The sequence below is a fragment of the Cervus canadensis genome, chromosome 23 (assembly GCF_019320065.1).
Source record: "Cervus canadensis isolate Bull #8, Minnesota chromosome 23, ASM1932006v1, whole genome shotgun sequence".
NCBI classification, from domain to species: Eukaryota; Metazoa; Chordata; class Mammalia; order Artiodactyla; family Cervidae; genus Cervus; species Cervus canadensis.
In genome coordinates this window covers 35,900,379-35,923,754 of record NC_057408.1, presented here as the reverse complement: position 1 = coordinate 35,923,754, position 23,376 = coordinate 35,900,379, and the positions used below count along the sequence as shown (strand labels likewise).

At 44.3% G+C, this 23,376-nt stretch overlaps 1 protein-coding gene across 9 annotated transcripts in view; it reads left to right on the top strand.

Moving 5' to 3' along the window:
* The window catches only part of FHOD3 (formin homology 2 domain containing 3), a 503,163-nt gene that overhangs the window by 345,574 nt on the left and 134,213 nt on the right, over positions 1 to 23,376 (top strand). For 3 of the 9 annotated variants that reach the window (XM_043443935.1, XM_043443932.1, XM_043443934.1), the window contains exons 11-13: positions 17,810 to 17,896; positions 20,890 to 21,216; positions 21,841 to 21,915. The exons of 2 other annotated variants lie outside the window; for them this stretch is intronic. In XM_043443935.1, the coding sequence (XP_043299870.1) occupies positions 17,810 to 17,896; positions 20,890 to 21,216; positions 21,841 to 21,915 (489 nt within the window). The remainder of the gene's footprint in view (positions 1 to 17,809; positions 17,897 to 20,889; positions 21,217 to 21,840; positions 21,916 to 23,376) is intronic. 4 more of the 9 variants (XM_043443933.1, XM_043443937.1, XM_043443936.1 and 1 more) reach the window with 4 other exon arrangements.

Below are 23,376 nucleotides of genomic sequence, written 5' to 3'. Positions count from 1 at the left end.
ATTAAAAAGAAACAGAAAGATTGACAATCCCATGAGAAATTATGTATGTCCAAAATACAAAGTTTGACAAGATCTCTAGGCTCTCAGAAGTAGTTCCATAACACAGAGGTCCAGCTGAAGGATGGCTGTGCAGTTCTGGGGTCTGGGTCCAATTCTATCTTCCCAAATGGAAGCCCTCAGTTCACTAGGATGGTGGACCTCCGTGGACCAGTCTGTGCCAGACAGCTCCACCGGGGCTGACTGATACACTCGTTGCCAGTGATCCTCTTCTGCTGCCGGTGGAAATCCTGCTTGCATTATTTGGCTGGAGCATTTTCTCCCATTGTGGGGACCTACCTGAGAGCTACATGTAGGTCAGGAGGCTGCATGATGAAGAACTGAACTCAGAATAGGTGGGATGACCTTAAGACAGTGATTCAGATATGTCCCTTCCTCTCTGTCCCTAAGGGAACACCTGTCCGCACTCTACTAAGAATTGACTTGAGCAGTCTGGTACCCATGGGATCCTGGAACATGAACCACCATTGGGTGCCTCCTATTGCAGGAGAAGGAGGGCATCGATTTGAGAATGATGTGGAAAGAAAATTGAAACTTCTGAGCAGAATGAGAAATGGGAACATTTACTGTGAAATTGCATGTTGTGATCTAAGATCTTTGAGAAACTCAGGCAGTTCTCACAGGGTCCTGAAACTCCCTGTAGTGCTGTTTCTACTGGTTAGAGAAATGAGTATGGAGAGAGTTGGGCAAAGTGGACTGAAAAATCTATTTATGATCACCAAGGATGCTGAAGGTGGGAGTTATGAGGCTTTGGCGGTAGCACTTGGTATATGGTGCTCTGCCTGCTTTGTGTCATGTTTGTTCCTGTTCTCTTTCTTGTCGTTACACTTTTAAAGATTCCTGAACTGTGACTTGGGTGACCACGCCTTGTGATATTTTGGCAAAGGCAATGACAGTGAGATGGACCGCTTGGGCACAGTCCACAGTTTTGAGGCTCTGGCCTTGGTGGGATCTGGAATAGGACACTCTTTCTGAGTGCTCCTGCCTTAGTGTTTCAAATAGGACTGATTTTTCATTTTAATGAAATGATTAATGTAAGCTTCATAGCATTTGCTTAAGAAAATCCACTTTCCAGTTTATAAAGAAAGATCATGGTTTTAAGATTGATGATGACGAAGTGGCTTCATCTCTGAAGTCTATTGGAGGGATTTTGCCCTGTGGCCACAAAATCACAGCATGATTTTGGCAGAGATGGGAGTAGGAGAGAGGAAGAGGGTGACGAGAAGCAAATCGGGAAACAGTCCCTGCATGCATAGCTTAGTCACCTGCTCAGCATCTGTGCCTCAAATGTCACCTTCATCGAGAAGTTCATTGTGTTTGATTGCCCGTGGACCTTGAAAGACACAGACCCATACCTGACCTAGACTACTTTTCGTCTGTGTGATCATTCTGGCTCTGCTTACTGCTAACTTGTAACAACATGCCTGCATGCATCACACATGAAGAATTGTAGGCCGGATTGGTTAACTCTGTGTCCCAAATAATGCCAACACTCTTGAAAAGAAGGTAGAACTATGTTACAGATTAGAGATTCATGTTGTCCTCAAATGTATCTATATCTAGCACTCTGTACTCAGATGCTTCTTTTATGTAGCTTGAATTGTATTCTCCTGATGATCCTCTCTAGGGTCCAGGCAGGACAAGAATCATTATCCTCACATTACAAATGAGAAAGCAATCACGGGCTTGGTGCCTTGTGACAAATCTTAGAACCAGGGGACTGAGCCTTGAGTTAAATCTAAGTTTTTGACCTTTGCCTCTTAATGTCCCAGTCATATGCTTCCCACCCGCCACTCCTAAACATAATCATTGAGTGAGATTTGCACTTCTGGACTTTTTTAGACAAGAAATTTGATTTACATACCATGCAGGTATATTTTTATTCAGGTTCATATGAAAATTCAGAGTCGAACAGGAGAGAATCCCAGAGTCTTCTTATAGACCTAGGCCTGCTAGGCTATGAGCTTTACAAAGGCCTAATAAGGCTTGAAACTCACCTTGCTTTGGTTTCCGAAGAAGTAGAACTCCACAGTGAGCACTCACCAAATAAGGTATGTGTTTATTGTTCATCTGCCACCTAAAAGTACTTTTTGTGATTGTGTGTGCCATAGTTTCACCTTTGCAATTAAATTTACAGATTTGATTGGAAAGAAAAAAAAAGTTGGTGCATTCATTTTTTTTTTTTTTACCAAGAAGTTTATTTTTAACATCCAATCATCAAAAGAGCCAGTGTCTCTGATTTAAATTGTAATCATAGTTAATGTTAGGACTAAAAAGTTTTCAGGGTTGTCTAGCCCACAGCAGAAGCCCATTCTATGCCCTCAGCCTCAGACATTCTCCTCTCTGAGGCACCCCATTCTGCCCTCGAACTTCTCAGCTCCTTAGGAAAGCCCCCTGGTCTAAATTTGCTCCATAATGTGGTAGCTTTATTATTGCTTAGAATTTCACTATATGGATAAAATTTCCCTGAAATGTTTCCCTATTCATCCCGGTTCTCACCACTGTCAGCACGCGTGAGGTCCTCTTCCTGTTCTGTGTGACCACCTTTCTGAGAATGAACATGGCCTGGGACTTAATATGTAAACTTGAAATTTCATCCTGTTGACTTCCACACAACATTCCAACCCGCGGAGGTAATTTTGAGCTTCATTTAGTCACTCCTGTTAGCAGTTGTGCCTTCCAGCTTTCAGCCGTGTGTATATTTGAATACACATGGACGAGTGACCTGGCGGGTAGTGGATGCTGACAGCAGCTTGGTGCAGACGACTCCCATGTGCCTCGAAGTCAAGTGTTGGAAACATTCTCTGTCAAGGGCCAGATAATAAATATGTTAAGTTTTACAGGCCAGTCTTTGTTGCAACTACGCAATTAAATTCTCCCTTTGTAGCATGAAAGCCGCCACAGACAGCAGGTAAGCAAGTGAGCATGGCTGCCTTCCAGTGAGACTTTATTTATGGACACTGAGATTTGAGTTTTACATGTTATAAAATATTTAGATTTTTTTCCCCCAACCATTAAAAAAAGTGAAAATCATTCTGACAGACTGTACCCAACCAGGTGGTGGGCCACATTTGGCTCACAGGCTTGCCAACCCCTGTTCTAATGGGCTGGGTTTCTTGAGGGAAGTTGATGGGGAATGGCAGAGATGACAGAGAGGAGTATGTGGCAGACAGAAGCACCCATCATGCCCTAGGAGAGGACTGTTAGGAAACAGCGTCCTTAAGTCCAGGGTTATAGCTAGGAATATTCCGTGAAGGCGTGGAGGCTGTTTGCTGATGGACGCTCATGAGTTGTCAGTGGATTATTGACGGGGTTGGAGAAAGCAGAGGTGAGTCAGATGAGGGGACGTACAGAGCCAGTGGGGAGGAGGGCGTGTGGTGATGACTCCAGGAAAGGTTGGGCTGCGCGGGGAGGGGGACTGGAATCAGTCCCAGTGGTGCCAAGAGGAGTCGTCTTCAACCTGCTGTCTGTTGGACAGTCTATGAAGGTGGTAGTCCCCTCCCCATTTGACAGATGAGGAAACTGAGGCACAGATTGGTTAAAAAACTTGCCCCAGATCTCACAGGTTTGGTAAGTGGCCTAGTTGAGTTTGCCTGCACTCAGTCAAACTAGTCTCTGAATCTACAGAATATGTTCTGTGGTGACAAGCTTTTTCTCTTTTGAGGATGAATTAGAGAAAGCAAAAAATCTTTCAGAACAAATGTCCCCTGAAACTTGGTCATCCTACTAAGCTGTGTTGCTTATAGTCACTGTTAAGAGTCTGATCGTGAGATAATCATAGTGGTTTGCTTGTTTTTCTCATAAATTGGCACTGGAGACAGTTGCTAACGAGGAGTTCTGAAAGTGTTCAGAGTAATATCTGCCAACACCGGAACAGCCTTCCCAGCTAATCATAGCTAGCCAGCGATAATCTTGGTGAGGGGAGCAGGAAGGAAGGTATAGAGAGCAAAAGTTCATGGTTCACAGGAAGCCACTGTTAACTGTCCATTATTGGAGGCTTAGCTGTCCTCACGTTTGGGGGGATCATACTTGATGTGCACCAATTAGTGGCCCAGCGGGTGGTGGGAAGAAGGGAGCCAAGCCTTGAGGCTGAGCCTTCAGGGTGGGAGCTGGAGGGAGGTATTCAGAGAGGGTGTGGCTTTCTGTTTTCCTGTGGGAGTAGAAAAGAGTGTTGACACCTTTCCACCAGTTACAGGAACCAGTGGACAGATGGGAGAGCCTCACTATGAAATGGTGCAGGGTGGTGAAGCGACCTTTCTGCATTTTGACAGACAGGAGGCATATTTGGATGCCGAGTTCCAAGGCAGTGCTGCGAACTCCAGTCGGTCTCATGACTTGTACACAGAGCTTCACTGCCAAGGCTTATAGATTCCACTCCCTTGTTAGCTGCAGGATCTGCAGCAGAAAGAGTCCTGTCTTTCTTGGAAGTAGTTGGCAATGAACAATCAATTCGGAAGCAGGAAAACCTATTACATAACCAGTAGTGTTACAGAGTCCAAGCTTGCCATAATAGCCCAATAAATTGAGAGACAGGGTGTTGGGGTAAGGAATCGTGACTTACTGGGAAGGCCAGCAGACAGAGAAGCCGGTGGACTGGTGTCTCAAAGAGCCTTCTTACCGGAGTTAGAATTCAGGCTGCTTTCATACTAAAAGGGGGGAGGGTGTGACTGGTCGTTGCTGACTTCTTGGTGCTGACCAGATGGAGGGGATGTGATAATCCTCTTTTCTTACAGCTGTCCACTTAGGTCTGGTCATGATGTTGCTGGAAACCTCCAACAAGGCAAATGTTATTCTCTCTTCTGCAATGTTTTATGTCTGTGTGAATGAAAATTTGTTATACCTTTAACGTATAACCTCCCAAGCTTGGGAGGCAAAGCTTTGTGAATGGACTACCCTGTATGTTTCAGGTGATAGACAGCATTCTTTTACAAAAGGTATGGAGCCTGCATAGTTAGGCACAGGCAACCGAGCCCAAAGGTTAGAGCTAAAGGACTAGATTCTATACGCAGTCGGGTTTGTTCTCTGTTACAGTAGATGTTGCATAATTGGTGTTAACCTACAAAACTTATGGCTCGGATGACCTCAGTCCTGGCTCCTGGGGAACGTTTGGCCAAGTGCAGTATAGGAGCAGCCACTGAGGTTATTGAGGGCACAGACATGACCTTCTCAGCTACAGTCCTCACTTCCTCCCCAGGCTTGGCCTCAGTCTCCCCCACTGTACACTCAAGGTGATGATGCCTCCTTAATAGAATGGCAGGTGAGTCAGGAGAGGCAGTGCAAATGTGTGATTAGCCCAGTGTTATTCCAGTCACTACGTGCCCTGGAGCTTTCCCGGATATTGTTCTATTAAAGAAGGTAATTGTTAAATAAGTATGGATAGGAACGGACGAGAAGATTCTGTGAACTGGCTTGAACATGCTAGAGGATTTCACAACTAGCTTAACAACCACTGGTACCATGAGCAGCAAGTAGCTACTTGGGTAGGTTTATCTGATGATAATGATTTGCTAAGGAGATTCACCAGCAAGGGATGTGACCTCTGAAGGTAGGTGTGATTAGAATACAGCCAGTGATTCCAATTTACCATTTAATCTCCAGGAAGCCCTTTGTGGTCTCTTGAGTATTGAACGGCAAAGGGTGTTCAAAGTGTGTTCAGCAAAGGAGGGAACATGGCTTGGGTGGGAGGGTGGGAGAGAGGCAAAGGGGCATGAACTTGGAACTGAGAGAACCTGCACCAAGAAAGGGCAGAAGCAAAAGGTATGAGGGAGTGGTTACTTTGCAAAGCTTCCTTCTGATTTCTGTGACAGCACTTCTGGTTTCTCAGAAGGTTCACTGTGACCAGATTACATATTTCTTTGGAGGTTTGAACTTTGCTGCATTAAATTTGGGGATTATTTTAGATTGTGATTTCTAGATTTTCTAGATTATAGATTTCTAGATTCTGAAGACAACAGCAAAACCGTAAAAATGAACAGAACTACTGATGAGTTTTAAGTGAAGAAGTGAGAGCGAGGTAGTGTTTCAGCCAGACCCCTCTGGGAACAGCCCAGAGGCTGCATGAGAGGAGAGCAGACACAAACAGGGAACTAGGGGGGCCCTGGAGAGGGATGGAGGGGCCCGACAGGAAGAAGGGGAAGTAGCAGAAGGTGATGAGGTATAGGATGGATATCACTTGTAGGAAGGTGAGTGGCGGGTATGGTGGGAAAGAAGAAAGGGTTTGGGGGTGATCCCCAGACAACCAGTAACTTAGGGTCATGGGATGGCTCAGACCACCAAGTAAGCTGTGGGCATTTTCAGTTTGAGGCGTCTGGGTCACAAGTAGAACTTCCCGTAGGCAGTTGGATAGGCATGAACTGAAACTCACGTACATCTAGGTGAGGGTTGAAGCCTGGGCTTTGACCTGCCCCCTCCCCCCACCAACTCCTCGTAACCCAGGAAAAGCAAACCATATGAGTAGAGAAGTGAAAGGATAAAGTGTAGAGTTATCATTTCATGGAAGTCTGAAACTGAGAAGGTGACTTACTTCCCGAGTCAATGAACCTTGACCTTGGTCGTCTTCAAATGAGAATGTTTCTCAAGCCAGAGTAGCCTTATTTGGTGTGATGTTGCAGGAAGGGGCAAGCCTTTTGCTATGGGGGTGGTGAACACATCTCAAAGAAAAGGAAAGATTCTTATTTCTAGTTAAGTCTTTGGCTTGCTTTGAGAATTTTCTTCTTTTGGTGTCAAGCTGGCTTGCCCTTGACCTGTGCAAACGCCCCATTTCCTATAGTATACACATTCCCATCCATGTCCTGACTGTTCACAGCCCTTTCTGGTAGAGTTGATTCTGTTGGCCGTTCACACAGGTATGGGAGTGGGGGGGCCCTTCTGTAGAGCAAGCATCTCTCTCTTTAAATCCCGGACAATTCCAGGATCCCTTTGAATATGGAGCAGGGGCTTTCTAATGATTACTAAGCTGAGCTGATTAAATCCTGTTGTGGGAGGAGGAATGAGCGTATCTCTGACAGGAGTCTGTGGAGGGAGCCTGGTAGTAAGTCTTTTGAATGAGCAGGGAAATATGAAATCATGAAAATGTAGGCTGAGGAGGGCAGATCTGGCATGGCAAAAAAAAAAAAAAAGGAGTGTAGAATGGGCAGAGATGATGCTGGGGAAGCATTTTGCAAGGAGCTCCTGGGGAATGAACTCTGGAAACTGATAAGGAGAGATCCAAAGAAAGGGAGACCTGGCCTAATGTTATTTTTATCTCACACATGTGCTCAGTGAGCTGACAGTGGTCACAGGAACATCATATTCATGTTGAGAAAACACTGATTTCTAAGGCAATTAATGTTGAGCTTTCTGAGCCTGAGGAGAATGAACAAGGGCCATCGTTGTGGTCCAGGTTGGTCTATGTCAGGGCGTCACTGATTCTCCTAATGGTGGAATGGAGTCTCAGTGTCATGGGCAAAGGGTCAGAGCTGGTAGACACCTTTACACCTGAATACATGAAAAGAATCTGAAAGAAGGAAAGATTCATGCTTCTTCCAGTCCCTAAAGGGAAGAGGCATTTATTTCCAGCCTTAAAGAAACGATCACTCTGAAACCTCTGAAGCACTCTGCCAAGCCTGTGCTTGGCATCCTTGCTGTTTCTAAAAGGTCACAGAGAATTCCAGTCTACCTTCATCCTAGTTTCTGTTCTGCTCTCTCAGGCCTCCAAGAGACATTTAAGGCAATTAGATGGTATCTCTGGCTTGGAATAAAGTTTTTTCTAAAGCATAAAATCAAAGCACCCACAAAAGAAAGTAGTGAAGCACCCCACAGTCTGTAGTTTTCACTGGATTGATTCGTTCTACTCCTGAATAAGCCTGCAACTAGGCTACTAATTGTGTTTTTTCTACTGATATTTATGCTGTGCAGACTGGAATTCTATTATATTCAACTTCTCCATGTTTTCAGCAAAAATAATGTGCTGGATCCATTAGTATTTTATTCTAAAGCAAAACAGCAAAATAATGGCTTATGCGTTAAGTTTCTGGTTGGTTGGCCAGTTACTAGGTATATTCAGTATCCATGGCCTGTGTTTAATGCTCCTTCTAAACTCTGAGTGTTACAGGGATAATAAATATTTTCCTGTCTAACTTTGGGTTCTCACTATGGAAACGTCAGAGCAACAGCAGAGCTTAGATGCCTTTTCATTCTCTTGGCTGGCAAAAAATCTTTTGAGGGAAGTGTCGTCTTTTTTGGTGGATAACAAACCTCTGTTTTTGAATGAAATCACTGCTCCAGTTGGTTGGAGATATGTCTTAAATGATTAAGATCACTAATTGGAAAATTTTAAATCTCTTCTTGGGGCCTTGGTAGCCTAGAAACAGCCTTGAAGTGAACAGAAAGTGTGAGTCATTGGGAGGCTAAGTTCAAACTCCAGTTGAAGTGTTTGCTGAGGGATGCAGATGGAGCCCAAGGGGGCACTTTGTCTGACATAAATTTAACACGCTGTTTCTTTTTCTGTTTGTTTTTAAAATGTAAAGTTTAATTTTTTATTGTGGTTTTATATATATATATATATATAAAACTTGAAATTTACCATTTTAATCATTGTTAATTTTACAAATTAGTGGCAATAATCACATTCACAGTAACACACTATTTCCATGAAATACTTTTTCATCTAATTAATATGTCATATGCATCTTGTAGAACTAAATGGGGCATTTAAAATGCCTGCATCTTATCTAAACCTTAATACAGAGCTTTCTAAAGAGTTGCCACAAATGATCACACCTGTGTCAAGACACTGATTTTTTTTTTTTTCCCCCTCAAGGCAACCAGGCAGGTCCAGGGTGACAGGGGCACTGGGCAGGTCTCCGGTCCCTTAGTCTGGTGGCTGTGTTGTAGGTGGTCATGTCTGAGCCCTGTGCAAGGAGGACCAAGAAGCCCTGTCCAAGGCTTAGGTGGAAACATGCAGTGATGCAGGAGCCATGAAACCCATTTGAGTTCATGGCATCAGCAGTTCCTCCTGGCAGGTTGTGTGATCTCACCCTGTCTGGACCTCGACTTTCTTATCTGCAACAGGCGGAGATCTCCAAGTCATCTCCCCAGTTCTTGCCACTCTGTCTGTTGACCATCCAGAGCGAGTGTCTCCATGCTGAGCACCAAGTGAGGTTCGCAGGGCCAAAGATCTCCAGCAGGCAGTGAGTACTCAGACTGGCTGTCCTCGTGGACCAGGTCCACTAGGGAAACAGAGGAGGAGTAACTCCAGGCAGAGAGAAGGGCTCCTTCAAGGACCCCCAGCTGAAATGCCCATGGAGTTGGGTGGATAGCTCAATAGACTGATTAAAACTAGGGTGAGGAAGTTGATGAAAGGAGAGTGGGAGATGAAGCTGATGAGATGATGGGAATATTTGCTGGGCAAGTTGGACTTTACCCTCAGGTTAGTGTATACACGTTGGAGCAGGAGAGGTTCATGTGCAAAGTCCCATCTTGTCTTCTGGTCATTTCCTACTTGGCCAACAGCACTGCAGAAGTTTTTCTCATTTGAATACTTCCTGGTGCAGTTGATGTCTTTCTCCCCCACAGACGTGTAAACTTTAAGGTTGAGAACCTCTATTAACCACTGTACCCCAGCATCTTGCACATAGTAAATGCTCAATAAATAATTGTTGGGTAAGTGGAAAGAGAACTCTTGCCCTGTAGTTACACTTCTTTACTTTTGAAAAATGTTTGTATTGTTACTTATCATGGGAAATCTCTGTACCTTCTGCCCAATTTTGCTATGAAAATCAAACAGCTCTAAAAAATCTGTTTAAAAAATTCTAATTGTTCAGAGTTGAATTAATCATAATCATGGTACATTGGCATCATTGGTCCATGTGTGGCCCTCTCCTAGTTTATTTTATGTAAGATTTACTTATTAATATAAAGAATATCCATGAGACTACAGTCCAGCTAGAAACCCAGGGAATTACCTTTAACTTACTATAAACTTCCAACTTTCAAATCTCTGGACCTGGGTAACCAGCACTCTTAAATATTGCCTAACATTGTCTTATGGGTTTATTGTTGTTTTTACTAGTATCAGTTATGCATATATATATTATATATAAAACAATAGTATGTTATATAATTTTGCCTTTTTGAACTTTATAAAAAGTGTTATCATATTGTAGCGTCTCCTTGCAGTTGTTTTCTTCAGTCCACATTATGCTTTCAGTGTTCATCCATATTGCCACGTGATGCAGAAGTCTTCCGTTTCCTCTGCTTGTAACATACCAAAATATCTTTACTGTTTTTCCCATTGGGGAGCATTTGTGTTGTTTACATTTTTGTCAGTTACAAACAATACTGCTGAGAATATTCTCAGACTCACATCGTCTGCACATTCTTTGGCTTCCCCAGGGTTTCTCAGTCTTGGTACTGTTAACATTTTGAACCGAATATGTCTTTGCTGTGTAGGGCTGCCTCGTGCCTTGTAGGATGCAGCATCTAAGCCTAAATGTCTCCCAACATCAAAACATGTCCCTTGGAGGACAGAATTACCTGGTTCAGAAGCACTGCCCTAGGCTATAGCAGTCTGCTCCTAGGTGATGCGAATCACACTTATAATATGAATTGTCGACCTTGACATGATAGTGCCAGTTACTTTGCCAGAGTGGTTACACCAACACACATTCTTATCGACAGTGTATGAGAGCCAGGTGATCCGTATGCTCTTCAGTGCTTGGTATTATCTTCACACTTCTTCATTTTGCCAAGCAGATAAAAAATGTTATCTCATTGCAGTTCTGATTGATTTATATTAAACTCTGGGTTTCAGATATCACTTCATACAAATTTATTGGCCATGATCATGTATTTTGCTCACTTTTACAGTTGTATTTTTATTGTTTTTTAAAAACTATTTTTTCATATTCTTGATATGAACTGTGTGTTAGTCGCTCAGTCGTGTCCAACTCTCTCGATCCTCTGGACTGTATCCTGCCCGGCTCCTCTGTCCATGAAATTCTCCTGGCATGAATACTGGAGTGGATTGCCTGCTCTGAATGTGTTGCTTTAGCTCTTCCACTTCCTGATTGCTTTGGTCTTAGAATATGCTTTAATGCTGTTTTAAATGTGTTGTATTTTTAAAACATCTCTGCAATATCCATTTTCCTTTCTGTTTGTTTTTTGAAGTCTGAGGAACATGACAGCAGCCTGAGACCCCAGTTCGGGGAAATTGCTTTGGCTTTGAAGGAAACTGTGCCCTGCAGAATTGGTCAGTCTGTGGGCCGGTTGCTTTTCTCATGTGAAGAGGGTGGACTCCAGTCTGGGACTGTGTGTGGTAAAAAGGAAACCATCTGATGGGTGCAGAACAAGCTTGTGCCCTTGAGTAACTCCTCATCAATTGCAAACAAGCAAAATACCCCTAGAGTTATTTGAAAGCCAGAGGCCAAAGACCCAGAATGCCTTAGTACAGTATAAACAAAATTAAATTATATTTTAAGAGAAAATTCAAATAAAATCAAAATTGTCTGATCTGTTTCTTCAGTCTTAAGTATTATCTGCATAAAACATCATTCTTTTTGACTAATTCCACTAGGATGAAACTAAATAAAATCAAGCATAGAAAATCTGGTGCCCTTCAAGAGGGCATTTCCTTCTCCATGGGTTTGTATTGTTGGGCACAGCCAGCACTTTGACCAGAGGACTTCTTGGACGTGGGTTTCCTGAATGAGTCATTGTGCTGCCTGTCCTTGGTCCTGCTCTGCCACTCATGATAGTAAAGCTGTAATATGTACAAGTCACTGGGAGATTTATTGCAGGATCAGAAGATGTTGAGCCCAAAGAGGAAACAGGTTGGGATGTAGATCAGAATTGCTGACAAGGAGATCAAGCCAGTCCATCCTAAAGGAAATCAAGCCTGAATATTCACTGGAAGGACTGCTGCTGAAGCTGAAGCTCCAGTATTTTGACCACCTGATGCAAAAAGCTGACTCATTGCAAAAGACCCTGATGCTGGGGAAGATTGAAGACAGGAGGAGAAGGGGACAACAGAGGATGAGATGGTTGGATGGCATCACTGACTCAATGGACATGAGTTTAAGCAAGCTCCAGGAGGTGGTGAAGGACAGGGAAGCCTGGCATGCTGCAGTCCATGGGGTCGCAGAATTGGACACGACTAAGTGACTGAACAACAACAATACATCTTTAGGACAGCTACATGCAAGAGAGAAGGATTAAAAATACATGGTTTGCACAGGTGGAAATTATAAAAGGGAAGGTGTTGCTATCCGCCACTGGTTGGGAATGCTTTGCAGAGCACTGTGACCTCTTCCTTAGTGAATCAAGTCGAGTTCTGAGTGTCCATTAGTGGGGGATGGTAGAGATTTCCTAAGAAGGCCTCAAAGTCAGTGATGATGATGACAGAGCTAGTAGCTAAAGCAAATTGATTAGCTCACTATATACCACTCCTTTTCAAAATGCCTTACATGTTAACCCAGTCCGTCTAGAAGGCAGGTACCGTTGATATCCTAAATTGGGATGAGAATGGTGGGGCCCAAGGTCACAAACTGGTAAGTTATGGAGCTGGTGTATAATACAACCTAGGCAGCTTGGCTCTGAACCTCTCCAGCTGCAGAAGACTTTGCTTATAAACGACTGCAGCACCTGGGGGAGCAAATGAAATCAAGTTATTTTGAAGGGCGGTGCTCCATGTTTTGTGTTTAAGAGGAGAGGCCTGTTGGTTGGCAGGGTAGAGATTCATGGGTTCTGGGCAGACCGAAGTAATAACATTTGCAAATTCCTCATCTAGCTGAGGGAAGGTGGCCTCTGGCTGAAGGTTGAGGGTACAGGTTTTAACTTGGCTGCCGTTAGAGCAGAGAAGGACTGTGGTTTGTGAGGGTGGGCTGTACCCGACTCAGAAGGACAGATGAGGTGTGCTCACTTGGGGCTTGTGGCGTTACAGGAGAAGTCCTGTCTTCACTGTCTTACTGACCTCGTTTCTGACAGAGACAGCCCTCGATCCAGGTATGAGACATATGACCATGGGATTGAACTTATGCTTCTCTCTTCCTTTCCTGCCACATGTAGTCAGTCACTAAGTTCAGCCGTGTCTGTTTTAAGCTTTTTGGATCCATCTCTTTTTCTTTAACCTCACTGCTGTCGCCCTCTTTGCCCTACCTCTTTATGAGACTTGCATAACCTGATCAGCACATTTTAAGAAAGAGGAATTATTGATCAACCTATTCCCAGGAGATATGTGTAAAAAATTCTTAATAGTTTGTAATCAATGATACTTCAGTTAAAAAATTCTTAATAAAAAATTAACAAATAGAACCAAGATGTTTATATTAAAAAAAAGGGTAACATAACAAAGTGGGATTTATTCCTGGTATGCAAGGTTGGTTTCACATTTTAAAAAGCAGTGTAATTCATTGCATTTACAGAGAAAAAGGGGAAAATCATATGATTATCTTGGTGAATGGAAAGAAAGCATTTGATAGACTTCAGCACTCATATATGGCAAAAATTCTTAGTAAACAAGGAAAATTCTTTGATAAAGAATGCTTACAAAAAATACATGACAAAGCTCATATTTCCTCCTGATATATGAGACAATGATAGGGTGGTTAGTATCATCACTTCAATGTAATATTGCAGTTCCTAGCCAGTGTAATAAGGAAAAAAAAAAAAAAAAAGGAAAAGCATAAGAATTGGAGCAAATTAAATACAACTATCTTTCTGGGCATCCCAGGTGGCGCTAGTGGTAAAGAACCCACCTGCCAGTGCAGGAGACATGAGACGTGGGTTCAATCCCTGGGTCAGGGAGACGCCCTGGAGGAGAAAATGGTGCCTCACTCCAGTATTCTTACCCGGAGAATCCCATGGACAGAAGAGCAGGCTACAGTCCATGGGGTTGCAAAAAGTCAGACACAACTTAGCAATTGAGAAACAACAACAGTAGAATTAAGTTTTATATTTAGAAATAAATTTAGAAGAAAATATATAATACCCATACTGAAAATTTCAAGCTTTAAAAGAAATTAAAGGATATTGGAATAAAGTTTGATGTAAATAAAGGATATACCATAATCATGGATTGGAAGACTCAATATGTAAAGTTGTCAGTTCTTCTCCAAATTTGTGTGTAAATTCAATACACTCCTAATTAGTAGTCCATCAAAATTTTTGTGGGAAGTGACAAGCTGAGTCAAAAGTTTTATGAAAGTATAAAGGGCCAAGGACTTAAATGTTGAGTGTCAAGATCTATCATAAAACTATTGTAGTTCAGATAGTGTTCAAAGATTCTCTCAAAGGTATAAAAATTGACTAATGGTGAGAAAAAGTCCAGAAACTCACAGATACATACCTGATTCATGATAAAGATGATACTAACTTGAAGAAAATACGGCCTTTTTACTAAATGGTTCTGGGCCAATTGTCTGTCTATGTAGGCAAAGAAAAAAAAAGTATCTGAACCCTATCTCATATGATGTGCAAAATAAATTATGGATAAACATCAAATATAAATATGAAAGGTCATATAATAAAGCTTTTAGAGAGACAAAGAAGAGACTACCTTTAAGACTTTGGTGTAAGGAAAGAAAATTTTAGAACAGGACAAAAAAACACTAACCATCAAAGGTTAGTGTAGATCACAAAAAACTGTGGAAAATTCTTCAACAGGTGGGACTACCAGACCACCTTATTGCCTCCTGAGAGATTTGTATGCAGGTCAAGAAGCAATAGTTAGAACTGGACATGGAACAACAAACTGATTCCAAATTGGCAAAGGAGTACGTCAAGGCTGTATATTGTCAGCCTGTTTATTTAACTTATATGCAGAGTACATCATGAAAAATGCTGGGCTGGATGAAGCATAAGCTGGAATCAAGATTGCCGGGAGAAATATCAATAACCTCAGATGTGCAGATGACAGCACCTTTATGGCAGAAAATGAAGAGGAACTGAAGAACCTCTTGATGAAAGTGAGAGAGGAGAGTGAAAAAATTGACTTAAAACTCAACATTCAGAAAACCGAGATCATGCCATCTGGTCCCATCACTTCATGGCAAATAGATGGGGAAACAATGAAATTAGTGACAGACTTTATTTTCTTGGGCTCCAAAATCACTGCAGATGGTGACTGCAGCCATGAAATTAAAAGACACTTACTCCTTGGAAGAAAAGCTATGACAAACCTAGACAGCATATTAAAAAGCAGAGACATTATTTTGCCAACAAAGGTCCATATAGTCAAAGCTATGGTTTTTCCAGTCATGTATGGATGTGAGAGTTGGACTATAAAGAAAGCTGAGCACTGAAGAATTGATGGTTTTGAAGTGTAGTGTGGAGAAGACTCTTGAGAGTCCCTTGGACTGCAAGGAGATAAAACCAGTCAATCCTAAAGGAAATCATTCCTGAATATTCATTGGAAGGACTGATGCTGAAGCTGAAACTCCAATATTTTGGCCACCTGATGCGAAGAACTGATTCATTGGAAAAGACTCTGATGCTGGAAAAGATTAAAGATGGGAGGAGAAGGGGATGACAGGGATGAGATGGTTGGATGGCATCACCAACTCGATGGACATGAGTTTGAGCAAGTTCCGGGAGTTGGTGAGGGACAGGGAAGCCTTGCATGCTGCAGTCCATTGGGTCACAAAGAGTCAGACACGAACTTTGTGACTGAAAACAGTTCCGTTCAGTCACTCTGAACACAGTCACTCTGAACGGAACTGTTTAAAGGAAAAAATGATAAATGGGGTCCTGTTAAGATTAAGAACTTACATTTATTAAAAGATACCATAAAGTGAATGCAAAGACAACCTACAGGTTTTTAAGGCAGAGTACTTAGATGCTTCAAAAAAAGGGTATCTAAATAGGCACTAAAAGTATAATAATGTGTCCAACTTCATTGGTCATCAGGGAAAGCGAACTAAAGCTACAGTGAGACCTTACCCTCAGATTAGATGGCAAAATGAAATAGGCAAAACTATCAAATCTTGGCAAGGATGTGGGGACAACCAGAATGCTCATAGACTATTTATAGCAATGTAAATTCATCCATTTATTTAAAAAATTGTTTGACAGTTTCTAATAAAGTTGTACTTAAGCATATCTTATGACCAAAAACACTAAAAAAAAAATCTACTACAGTATCCATAACAGCCCTATGCAAAATAACCCCAAACTGAAAAGTACCTGGTTAGCATCAACAGTAGAATGGATAACTAAATTATAGTGTATTCATGTGAGAGAATGGCATACAGCCACGAGAAAGAATGATCTTTAAGTACATGTAGCCGTATAGGTGATTCTCACAAGTGTAATGTTGAACAAAAGAATCTGGATACAGTATAATTCCTTTAGATGGAGAAGAAAATCAGGCAAGGTTGACCTGTGCTATTTGAGGTAGACGAGGGGAGCAATTAAACAGGAGCATTGAAGGAATGCTGATTACATGGATGCATCTATTTTGTGAAACCTCAGTCATTCGTGTGTTTATCTGTGTATATTTTATATTTCCGTAAAAAGTAAAAACCATGACTAAAAGACAAGTGGGGCAAAAGAGTTAAAGATCTTGGCAAAATGATGGGTGCAGTGAGAACGGTCAGTTCATGAGGACTGAGGGCAAGAAGGAACTGGTGGAGGACAATCTTCCTCTAGGAAAGAGAGGCGGATACTGAGGTTGCAGAAGAGTTACGGTGGGAGGAGAGAAATGAGAGATTTGGAGGAGAGGGGCTTGTGGTTGGGGAGAAGGGGTGCAGGTGTGGAAGTTTGCATGTAGGTTTTCCGAAGTGGGCTAGTTCAGTGTGATAGTGAGGTCCAACACGTCAGGGCTGAAGTGAACAAAGATGGAGGTCATTGGAGTCCAGTCATTTCAGTCCCTTTGGCAAGGAATTAAGAAGCCCTCAGGGTATTGGAAAATCAATCAGTTATCAAAGTCTGTCTTTGTGTAGCTGCAGGAACAAAACTCAAGTTAAACTATCTTAAGTGCAAATGAGAAGTTATTGTCTTCTGTTAGTGAAGCTTCAGAAGTATTTTAGATCCAAGTATTAAAACTGTCACGGGGACTGCTTTCTTCTCTCTCTCCCCATCCCCCTTCCCATCTCTCTGTCTCCAACTCTGCTGATCTTGGACCATCATCAGCAACAGACAGCCCTCCTCCACTCAACTTAGGCTGTCCTTGTACCTTCTTGTCCCTGAAGGCACCAGGAGAAATCTCACGGGTGGCCTGGATGGAATCCACCTAGGCCATGTGTTAACCCTTGAAATGGGGGGGAATCAGGCCCCCGCCCCCAGACACATTGACTGAGAAGGAGGGAGTAACATGCAGAAACCACCTGCCCGCCTGGAGGTTGGTGCTGGACGGAACGCAGTGGAGACGTGAGGACTGCTCCCTGCTGGCCCAGGGCAGCCCAGAGCACAGCCACTGCACCTTCCGTGTGCAGGAGGAGAACCTCCTGGGAGGCCTGCCCAAGGCCAGAAGTGGCTCTGAGTCCATGTGGTGGGGGGATGGGGGGAGCCGGATGGGCGTATGCAGCGCAGTCTCATCCAGCCAACTCAACGCAGAAATTTGTCTTGGGCCAGGTGATTGCATCTCCGACCCACACTTAAATTTCTCCATCTCAGAACTGTCTCCTCTTCTCCTAACAGATTAAGTGTGCTCTTTTCATTTCAGCCAGCTGGAGGTTTGTTGTTGTTTTTGGCTTCATCTTCCTGTTTGTCTGTAATGCTTATCTCGCTTTTCCATCTTGTCTCTGTGTGCATTTCTCTTTTCCTGGCCTTGTCTCAGGGTTGAGGAGGAGGAGGAGCAGCCAATCACGGAGCCCAATTCAGAGGAAGAGAGAGAGGACGATGCCCCCTGTCAGGGCAAGGACAGGTACCGAGGGCTGGACCCTCCCGGGCTCCCACTGAAAGCCTGGAGGCTCCTTCCTGGTGGAGAGTTTGCAGCATCCTTCCGTAGCCTCCTCCCTTCCTCACTGGCTCCCTCCCTCACTGGTTCCCTCACACAGAGCCCCAGAGTGACTAGCTTCCTAGAAATATAACTGAGCACGTTTTCCCTAGAGGACTGCATTTTTACTCAAACACTGCCTCCCTCACCACGCTTTATGGAAGACACACCCAGCTGCTCTCCTCCCCACTGTGCCCTCCCTGAGTGCTTGGGCTCAGTCACATTGGCAATAACTAATGAGACGCTCAGAAAATTTTAACCCTTTCTGCCCTGTAGGAAGAATAATTCCATGTGTCCCCTTCTTCTTGCTAATTTTACCAGTATAATATTATCTAAAATATGTGGATGACTGCTATGGTAATAATGCACTTTGATTTGTATCCAAATGGACAGGACCACTTTTTACCCCCATACAGCACAGAAAAAAAAAAAAATCCCAGCATTTATTTTCATGCCCAGAATGACTCTCAGAGCTATGCAGCCCTTTGGGGGTTTTCTATCCTCTACTCACCTCTCCAAGGTGCATCCTTTCTGTCTTCAAACGATGTTAACAGAAAGGCACCTTGCAGATACTTGTGAATTTGGTGGGTATTTCCCCCCAAATGAGGTCTGTATGAAACATAAAAGTTGATCATGGGTAATTTCATTTTCTGATATTCAAAAATAATTCTATAATCAGTTCCTTCACTTGATTGATTACACTGCACTTTGATATTTTTGCTGTTAGTTTTTCCACAAATAAGCAAAGTCAGAAGGGTAAAATCTTTCTTTTACCAATTTCAAAGTTAATGGGATTCTTTGCTGCCGTGACCGTGACCCCCTTCTCCAGGTCACCAACGCACGTAAAAGTTCTCAGGCCCATTGGATGCGCTGGAATGTCCATGGCTCTCTGGGGCCATGGACTCCTCTCTGAACTGCTTCTCCATTTGGGAAATGTCCAGGAAGAAGCCAGCAGGATGTAGAGATGGAAAAGGAATGATCACTAGGTGTCCACAGAGAGTGAGGTGCACATTCAGGAGTGAGGGGGAGAAAGGTGGGCATTAACCAGGGCACCCCCTCCCTGGCCTGTGCTGAGTGCCAGGCTCGGGGGTAGTGACTTTAGTTAGGGATGCTCTGGGAAAGAGGAGGTTCAAATGACAGTCCCACCTTAGGCTGAGAATGAGCCACAGAAAGTTATGTGTACTCTCAACAAATACACCCGTGTGGTCCCCACGTGCTTCAGTGTACATGGTGTGACCTCCACCCACACAAACCCTTCACCCTCAGGGACTGAAACAGTTCAGTAGCACCCCCAGACCAGATGGAAGAATCTGGCTGGAAAGAGCAGCCTCTAAAGGCGTCCTTACTACCATTGCCGCCTTTACACGGGATGGTTGTTGACACAGATAGACGGCGGTTTATCCTACCCCGGCAGTGTCTTTGATGGCATGACTGGTGCTGTAGGGCATCTTCAAAACAGATTAAACTTTTCTGTTTTAGGAAGCAGAGGGTGTGCACATGAAACCCCAGGGTTTGATCTCGGCCAGGGTGTTCATTAACATGGATGTGATGTTACTTGCTCCCTGGTGTCAAGCTACTAGACTTCAAAGTGGTGGGAAAGGTCCCGCTTCCTACTGTGGGCTGGTGTCGTCCATTGCTTCCTCGTCCTGCTGGCTGTTTCCCTGGATGCTTGCCATGTGTACCCGCCGTGTGTGTGTACCATCGTATGTACCCCCTGTGCCAGGCCTGCCCTGAGCACCTCAGTGTGGTCTCATCCCATTCTCCCTCTGAGCCAGGAGAACCAGTATATCCCTGCTCTTATACACAGATGGAGCTCCGAATTTGAGGTAGGAAAGAAAAAAAAAATCATAGCTCATGTTCCATTTCCAAATGGGCATGGCCGGGAGTCAAGTTCTCTGGGAAAGGGACTATGGTTTTGAAAACTGCAGAATTTAAGGTAGATTCTCCAGTGGGCTTCACTGGTGGCTCAGAGGGTAAAGAATCCACCCGTAATGGGGGAGACCTGGTTCGATCCCTGGGTTGGGAAGATCCCCTGGAGGAGGGCATGGCAACCCACTCCGGTATTCTTGCCTGGAGAATCTGCATGGACAGAGGAGCCTGGTGGGCTAAGGTCCATGGGGTTGCAAAAAGTCGGATACGACTGAGCGACTAAGGACAGCACAGGACTCCAGTGACAGAGGTGGGCATCAAGATTTCGAAGTGTTTTCAATCCAGCCCTGAAGGTGGGAGTCTCCATGACTTCTGTCTCCACGGACTTCTGTCTGTGGCAGAGTCAGGCCTATCTGCAGGGGTCTAGATGTCTAGGGTTTAGTGGTAGAGGAGACCCCGGGGAAATGTGCCCGTGAACCAGGCAAAATGTGTCTTCACTCTGCCAGCCCCTCATTTCCAGTTCTTTGCATGTCCTGCTGGCATCGTTTCTCCTCCTCCACACTTGCTCTCAGGAAAGGATCCACAAGCCCTAACTCCTAAATTTGGAGCTTGCGGTATACTGCATCCTCAAGTCTGGGCTTTTTAGGAGGAGGGCAGATCCCCTGTTGAGCAAGACAAAGAAATGAAGTTCAAATTATGGAAATTCTGGTGCCAACACAACTTCACCCTTGGGGGGTGAAGAGGGGAGGTGCAGAAGAGCCTTTGAGGCCCCATGAGATCCTCTCACAAAGGCCCCTCTTTGCCCGGAGGCCAGGTTGGTTTGACCTCCCAGATTGGCCAGCCCAGGGCGTCAGGATTATTGGGAAAAGTGGGGTTTCCGGCTTCTATGCCACAGGTCAAGAAACACCGCCGGATTCTGAAGCCGGCGGCCCCGACGGTAATGAGTTTTTACACGTCCTTTCCCCCTTTCCTAACCTTGGCTCCCTCTCTCCCCAATCTCTCTTCCTCCCCTTTCTCCTCCTCTCCTCCTGCTCTCCTCCCGGCTGCTGCAGCAGCGAGGCCCAACCTGCCTCGGAGCAGGTCGCCACCGGAAAGGATGCAGCCCTCGCCGCTGCCTCGCCGGAGAAGCCGCTGCCGGCCAGCGCTGCGGCGGGGACCCCCTCGGACAGAGGGTCCTCGGGGCCCGCGCTGCGGCCGCCCCCCAGCCCCACCCCGGCCGCTCGGCCGCCCTCCACTGCACCCGCTCCCCCGAAGGCGTCACCCAGCAGAGAGAAGCTGCCCTACGTGCCCCACAGCCCCTTCCACCTCTTCTCCTATGACTTTGAGGATTCGCCCTTGTCCACCAAGGAGAAGGAAGCCGAGTCCCACCAGGAAAGCAGGTAGATCCGGCCCCCGCGGTGGCCTGTGTGAGGCTGACCCCGGGGAAGGTGACCTGGGCGTGTTAACCGCATCCTCCTGCTTGTCTTGCACTGTGTTTGTGTGAATTTGGGTCAGATCAGAGGGCAGCAGTTGTGTAAAGTCCCTGACCACTCACTAATTACAGCATGCAGGCAAACTATGGTCTTCCCAGGGGGGCGCTAGTGGTAAAGAACCCACCTGCCAATGCAGGAGATGTAAGAGACTCCGCTTCCATCCCTGGGTGAGGAAGATCCCCTGGCAGAGGGCATAGCAACCCACTCCAGTATTCTTGCCTGGGAAATCCCAGGGACAGAGGAGCCTGGTGGGCTAGAGTCCATAGGGTCACAAAGAGTCAGACAAGACTAAGCGACTTAGCGCACACAGAAGAAAATCCTGTCTGTGCCAATTGAGGAGCTCTTGGGTTCTATTGCCATTACTAAAAATGGATTTATGAAGTTCAGGTTTATAAACATAAGCATGATGTCAGAATCTAAAGCACGCCCCCCCACCTCCCCAAGCCCATCTCTCTTGATCTGCAGAATGCAGCGAGGGGCTTCGCCAACTTTCCAGGCAGCCTTTTGAGTGAGTTTTCCTTCCTTTCACAGTTCCTCTGATTCTCTCCATCTGAGCACGTATTCTGCCTCTGAGCCTTACAACTTCCGGTCTTTCTCTTCTAATAGGTGGGTGTCTTTTCTTTATCTCCTTTCTCTTTTTCGTAGCTTTCAGTTTTTATTCTCATGTATATGATTTTCTTTCAGACACTGCTCATAACTTCCTGTGAGATGGCAAACAGTTGCAGTTTTGAATCACTTCCTGGGCATTAATTTAATTATGTTTTAAAATTTTGATTGAAGTCCAGTTGACTTACAGTGTGTTAATTTCTTCTCTACAGCAAAGTGACTCAGTTATACATATATTTTTTTCATATTCTTTTTCACTATTTTTTGTCACAGAATGTTGAATATAGTTCCTTGTGCTATAGTGTAGCACTTGTTTATCCATCCCGTATATAATAGCTTGCCTCTGCTAACCCCAGACTCCCAATCTAGTCCTCTCTTCCCCCTCCCTGGGAAACTGCAAGTCTGTTCTCTATATCTGTGAGTCTGTTTTTGCTTCATAGATATGTTGATTTGTATCGTATTTTAGATTCCCTATGTATTATTAAGTGATACGGTATTTGTTTTTCTGACTCACTTCACTTAGTATGATAATCTCTAGGTCCATCTATGTTGCTGCAGATAGCATTATTTTGTTCTCTTTTATGACTGATATTCCATTGTATATATTGATATATATCTAACTCACATCTTCTTTATCCATTCATATGTTGATGAACGTATAGGTTGTTTCCATGTCTTGGCTAATATAATTGCATTATTTACATTTGGATGCTTCAGTGATTCCTGTGCCAATGGGAGATGAGGCTGAGGGAAGGAGGTGTGCAAATCAAAAATGCTCAGGCAATTTTCAGGTGTTTGCCAGCTTACCTATGTGCCTGTTCTTCACTGATGCCTGGATCAGGACCTCTCTGCAGAGCAGAGAATGGGGAGCAGAGAGTTTGAATATTTTAAACAATCAAATTGTCCAAGATCAGTAATAAAAATCAGTATTAACTGGTGGTCCATGTATATTCAGTGAGGAAATGGAGGCACAGAGTGGTTTGGTAAGTGGAGATGCCTTACTCAGCCAGAATGGCTTTGTAATACTGTCGGGAGTATGTGACCTCCTGTTTGAACACCTCCAAACAGCAAGTTCTCTACCAGTCTCTTTTAGGTCTAAAATTCTGAGTTACTGTGATCTTTCACACAATTTTCATGAAATGCATCTAGCATAGCTCTTATGTCCCTTGATAATAGTATCTGTGTACAAGTGATGAGCCACACGTTTGACTGGAAGAAAGATATTCTGGCAAACCTCATCTTCCCCAGCAGGATAGTGTTAGCCCAGGATGGTGATGGGCTCACAGGCCCTGACGGGGCTTTCTTGGTCCCAGGTCCCTCCCACGTGGCCCCAGGCTTCAGTACCCCTCACGGTCCTGGGGGAGTGAGAACAATAGAAACATGGAACTGGCCCAAACAGATATACACATAAATTGAGAAAAGCAGTCTCATGCTTGTGAGGCTTCCCAGGTGGCTCAGTGG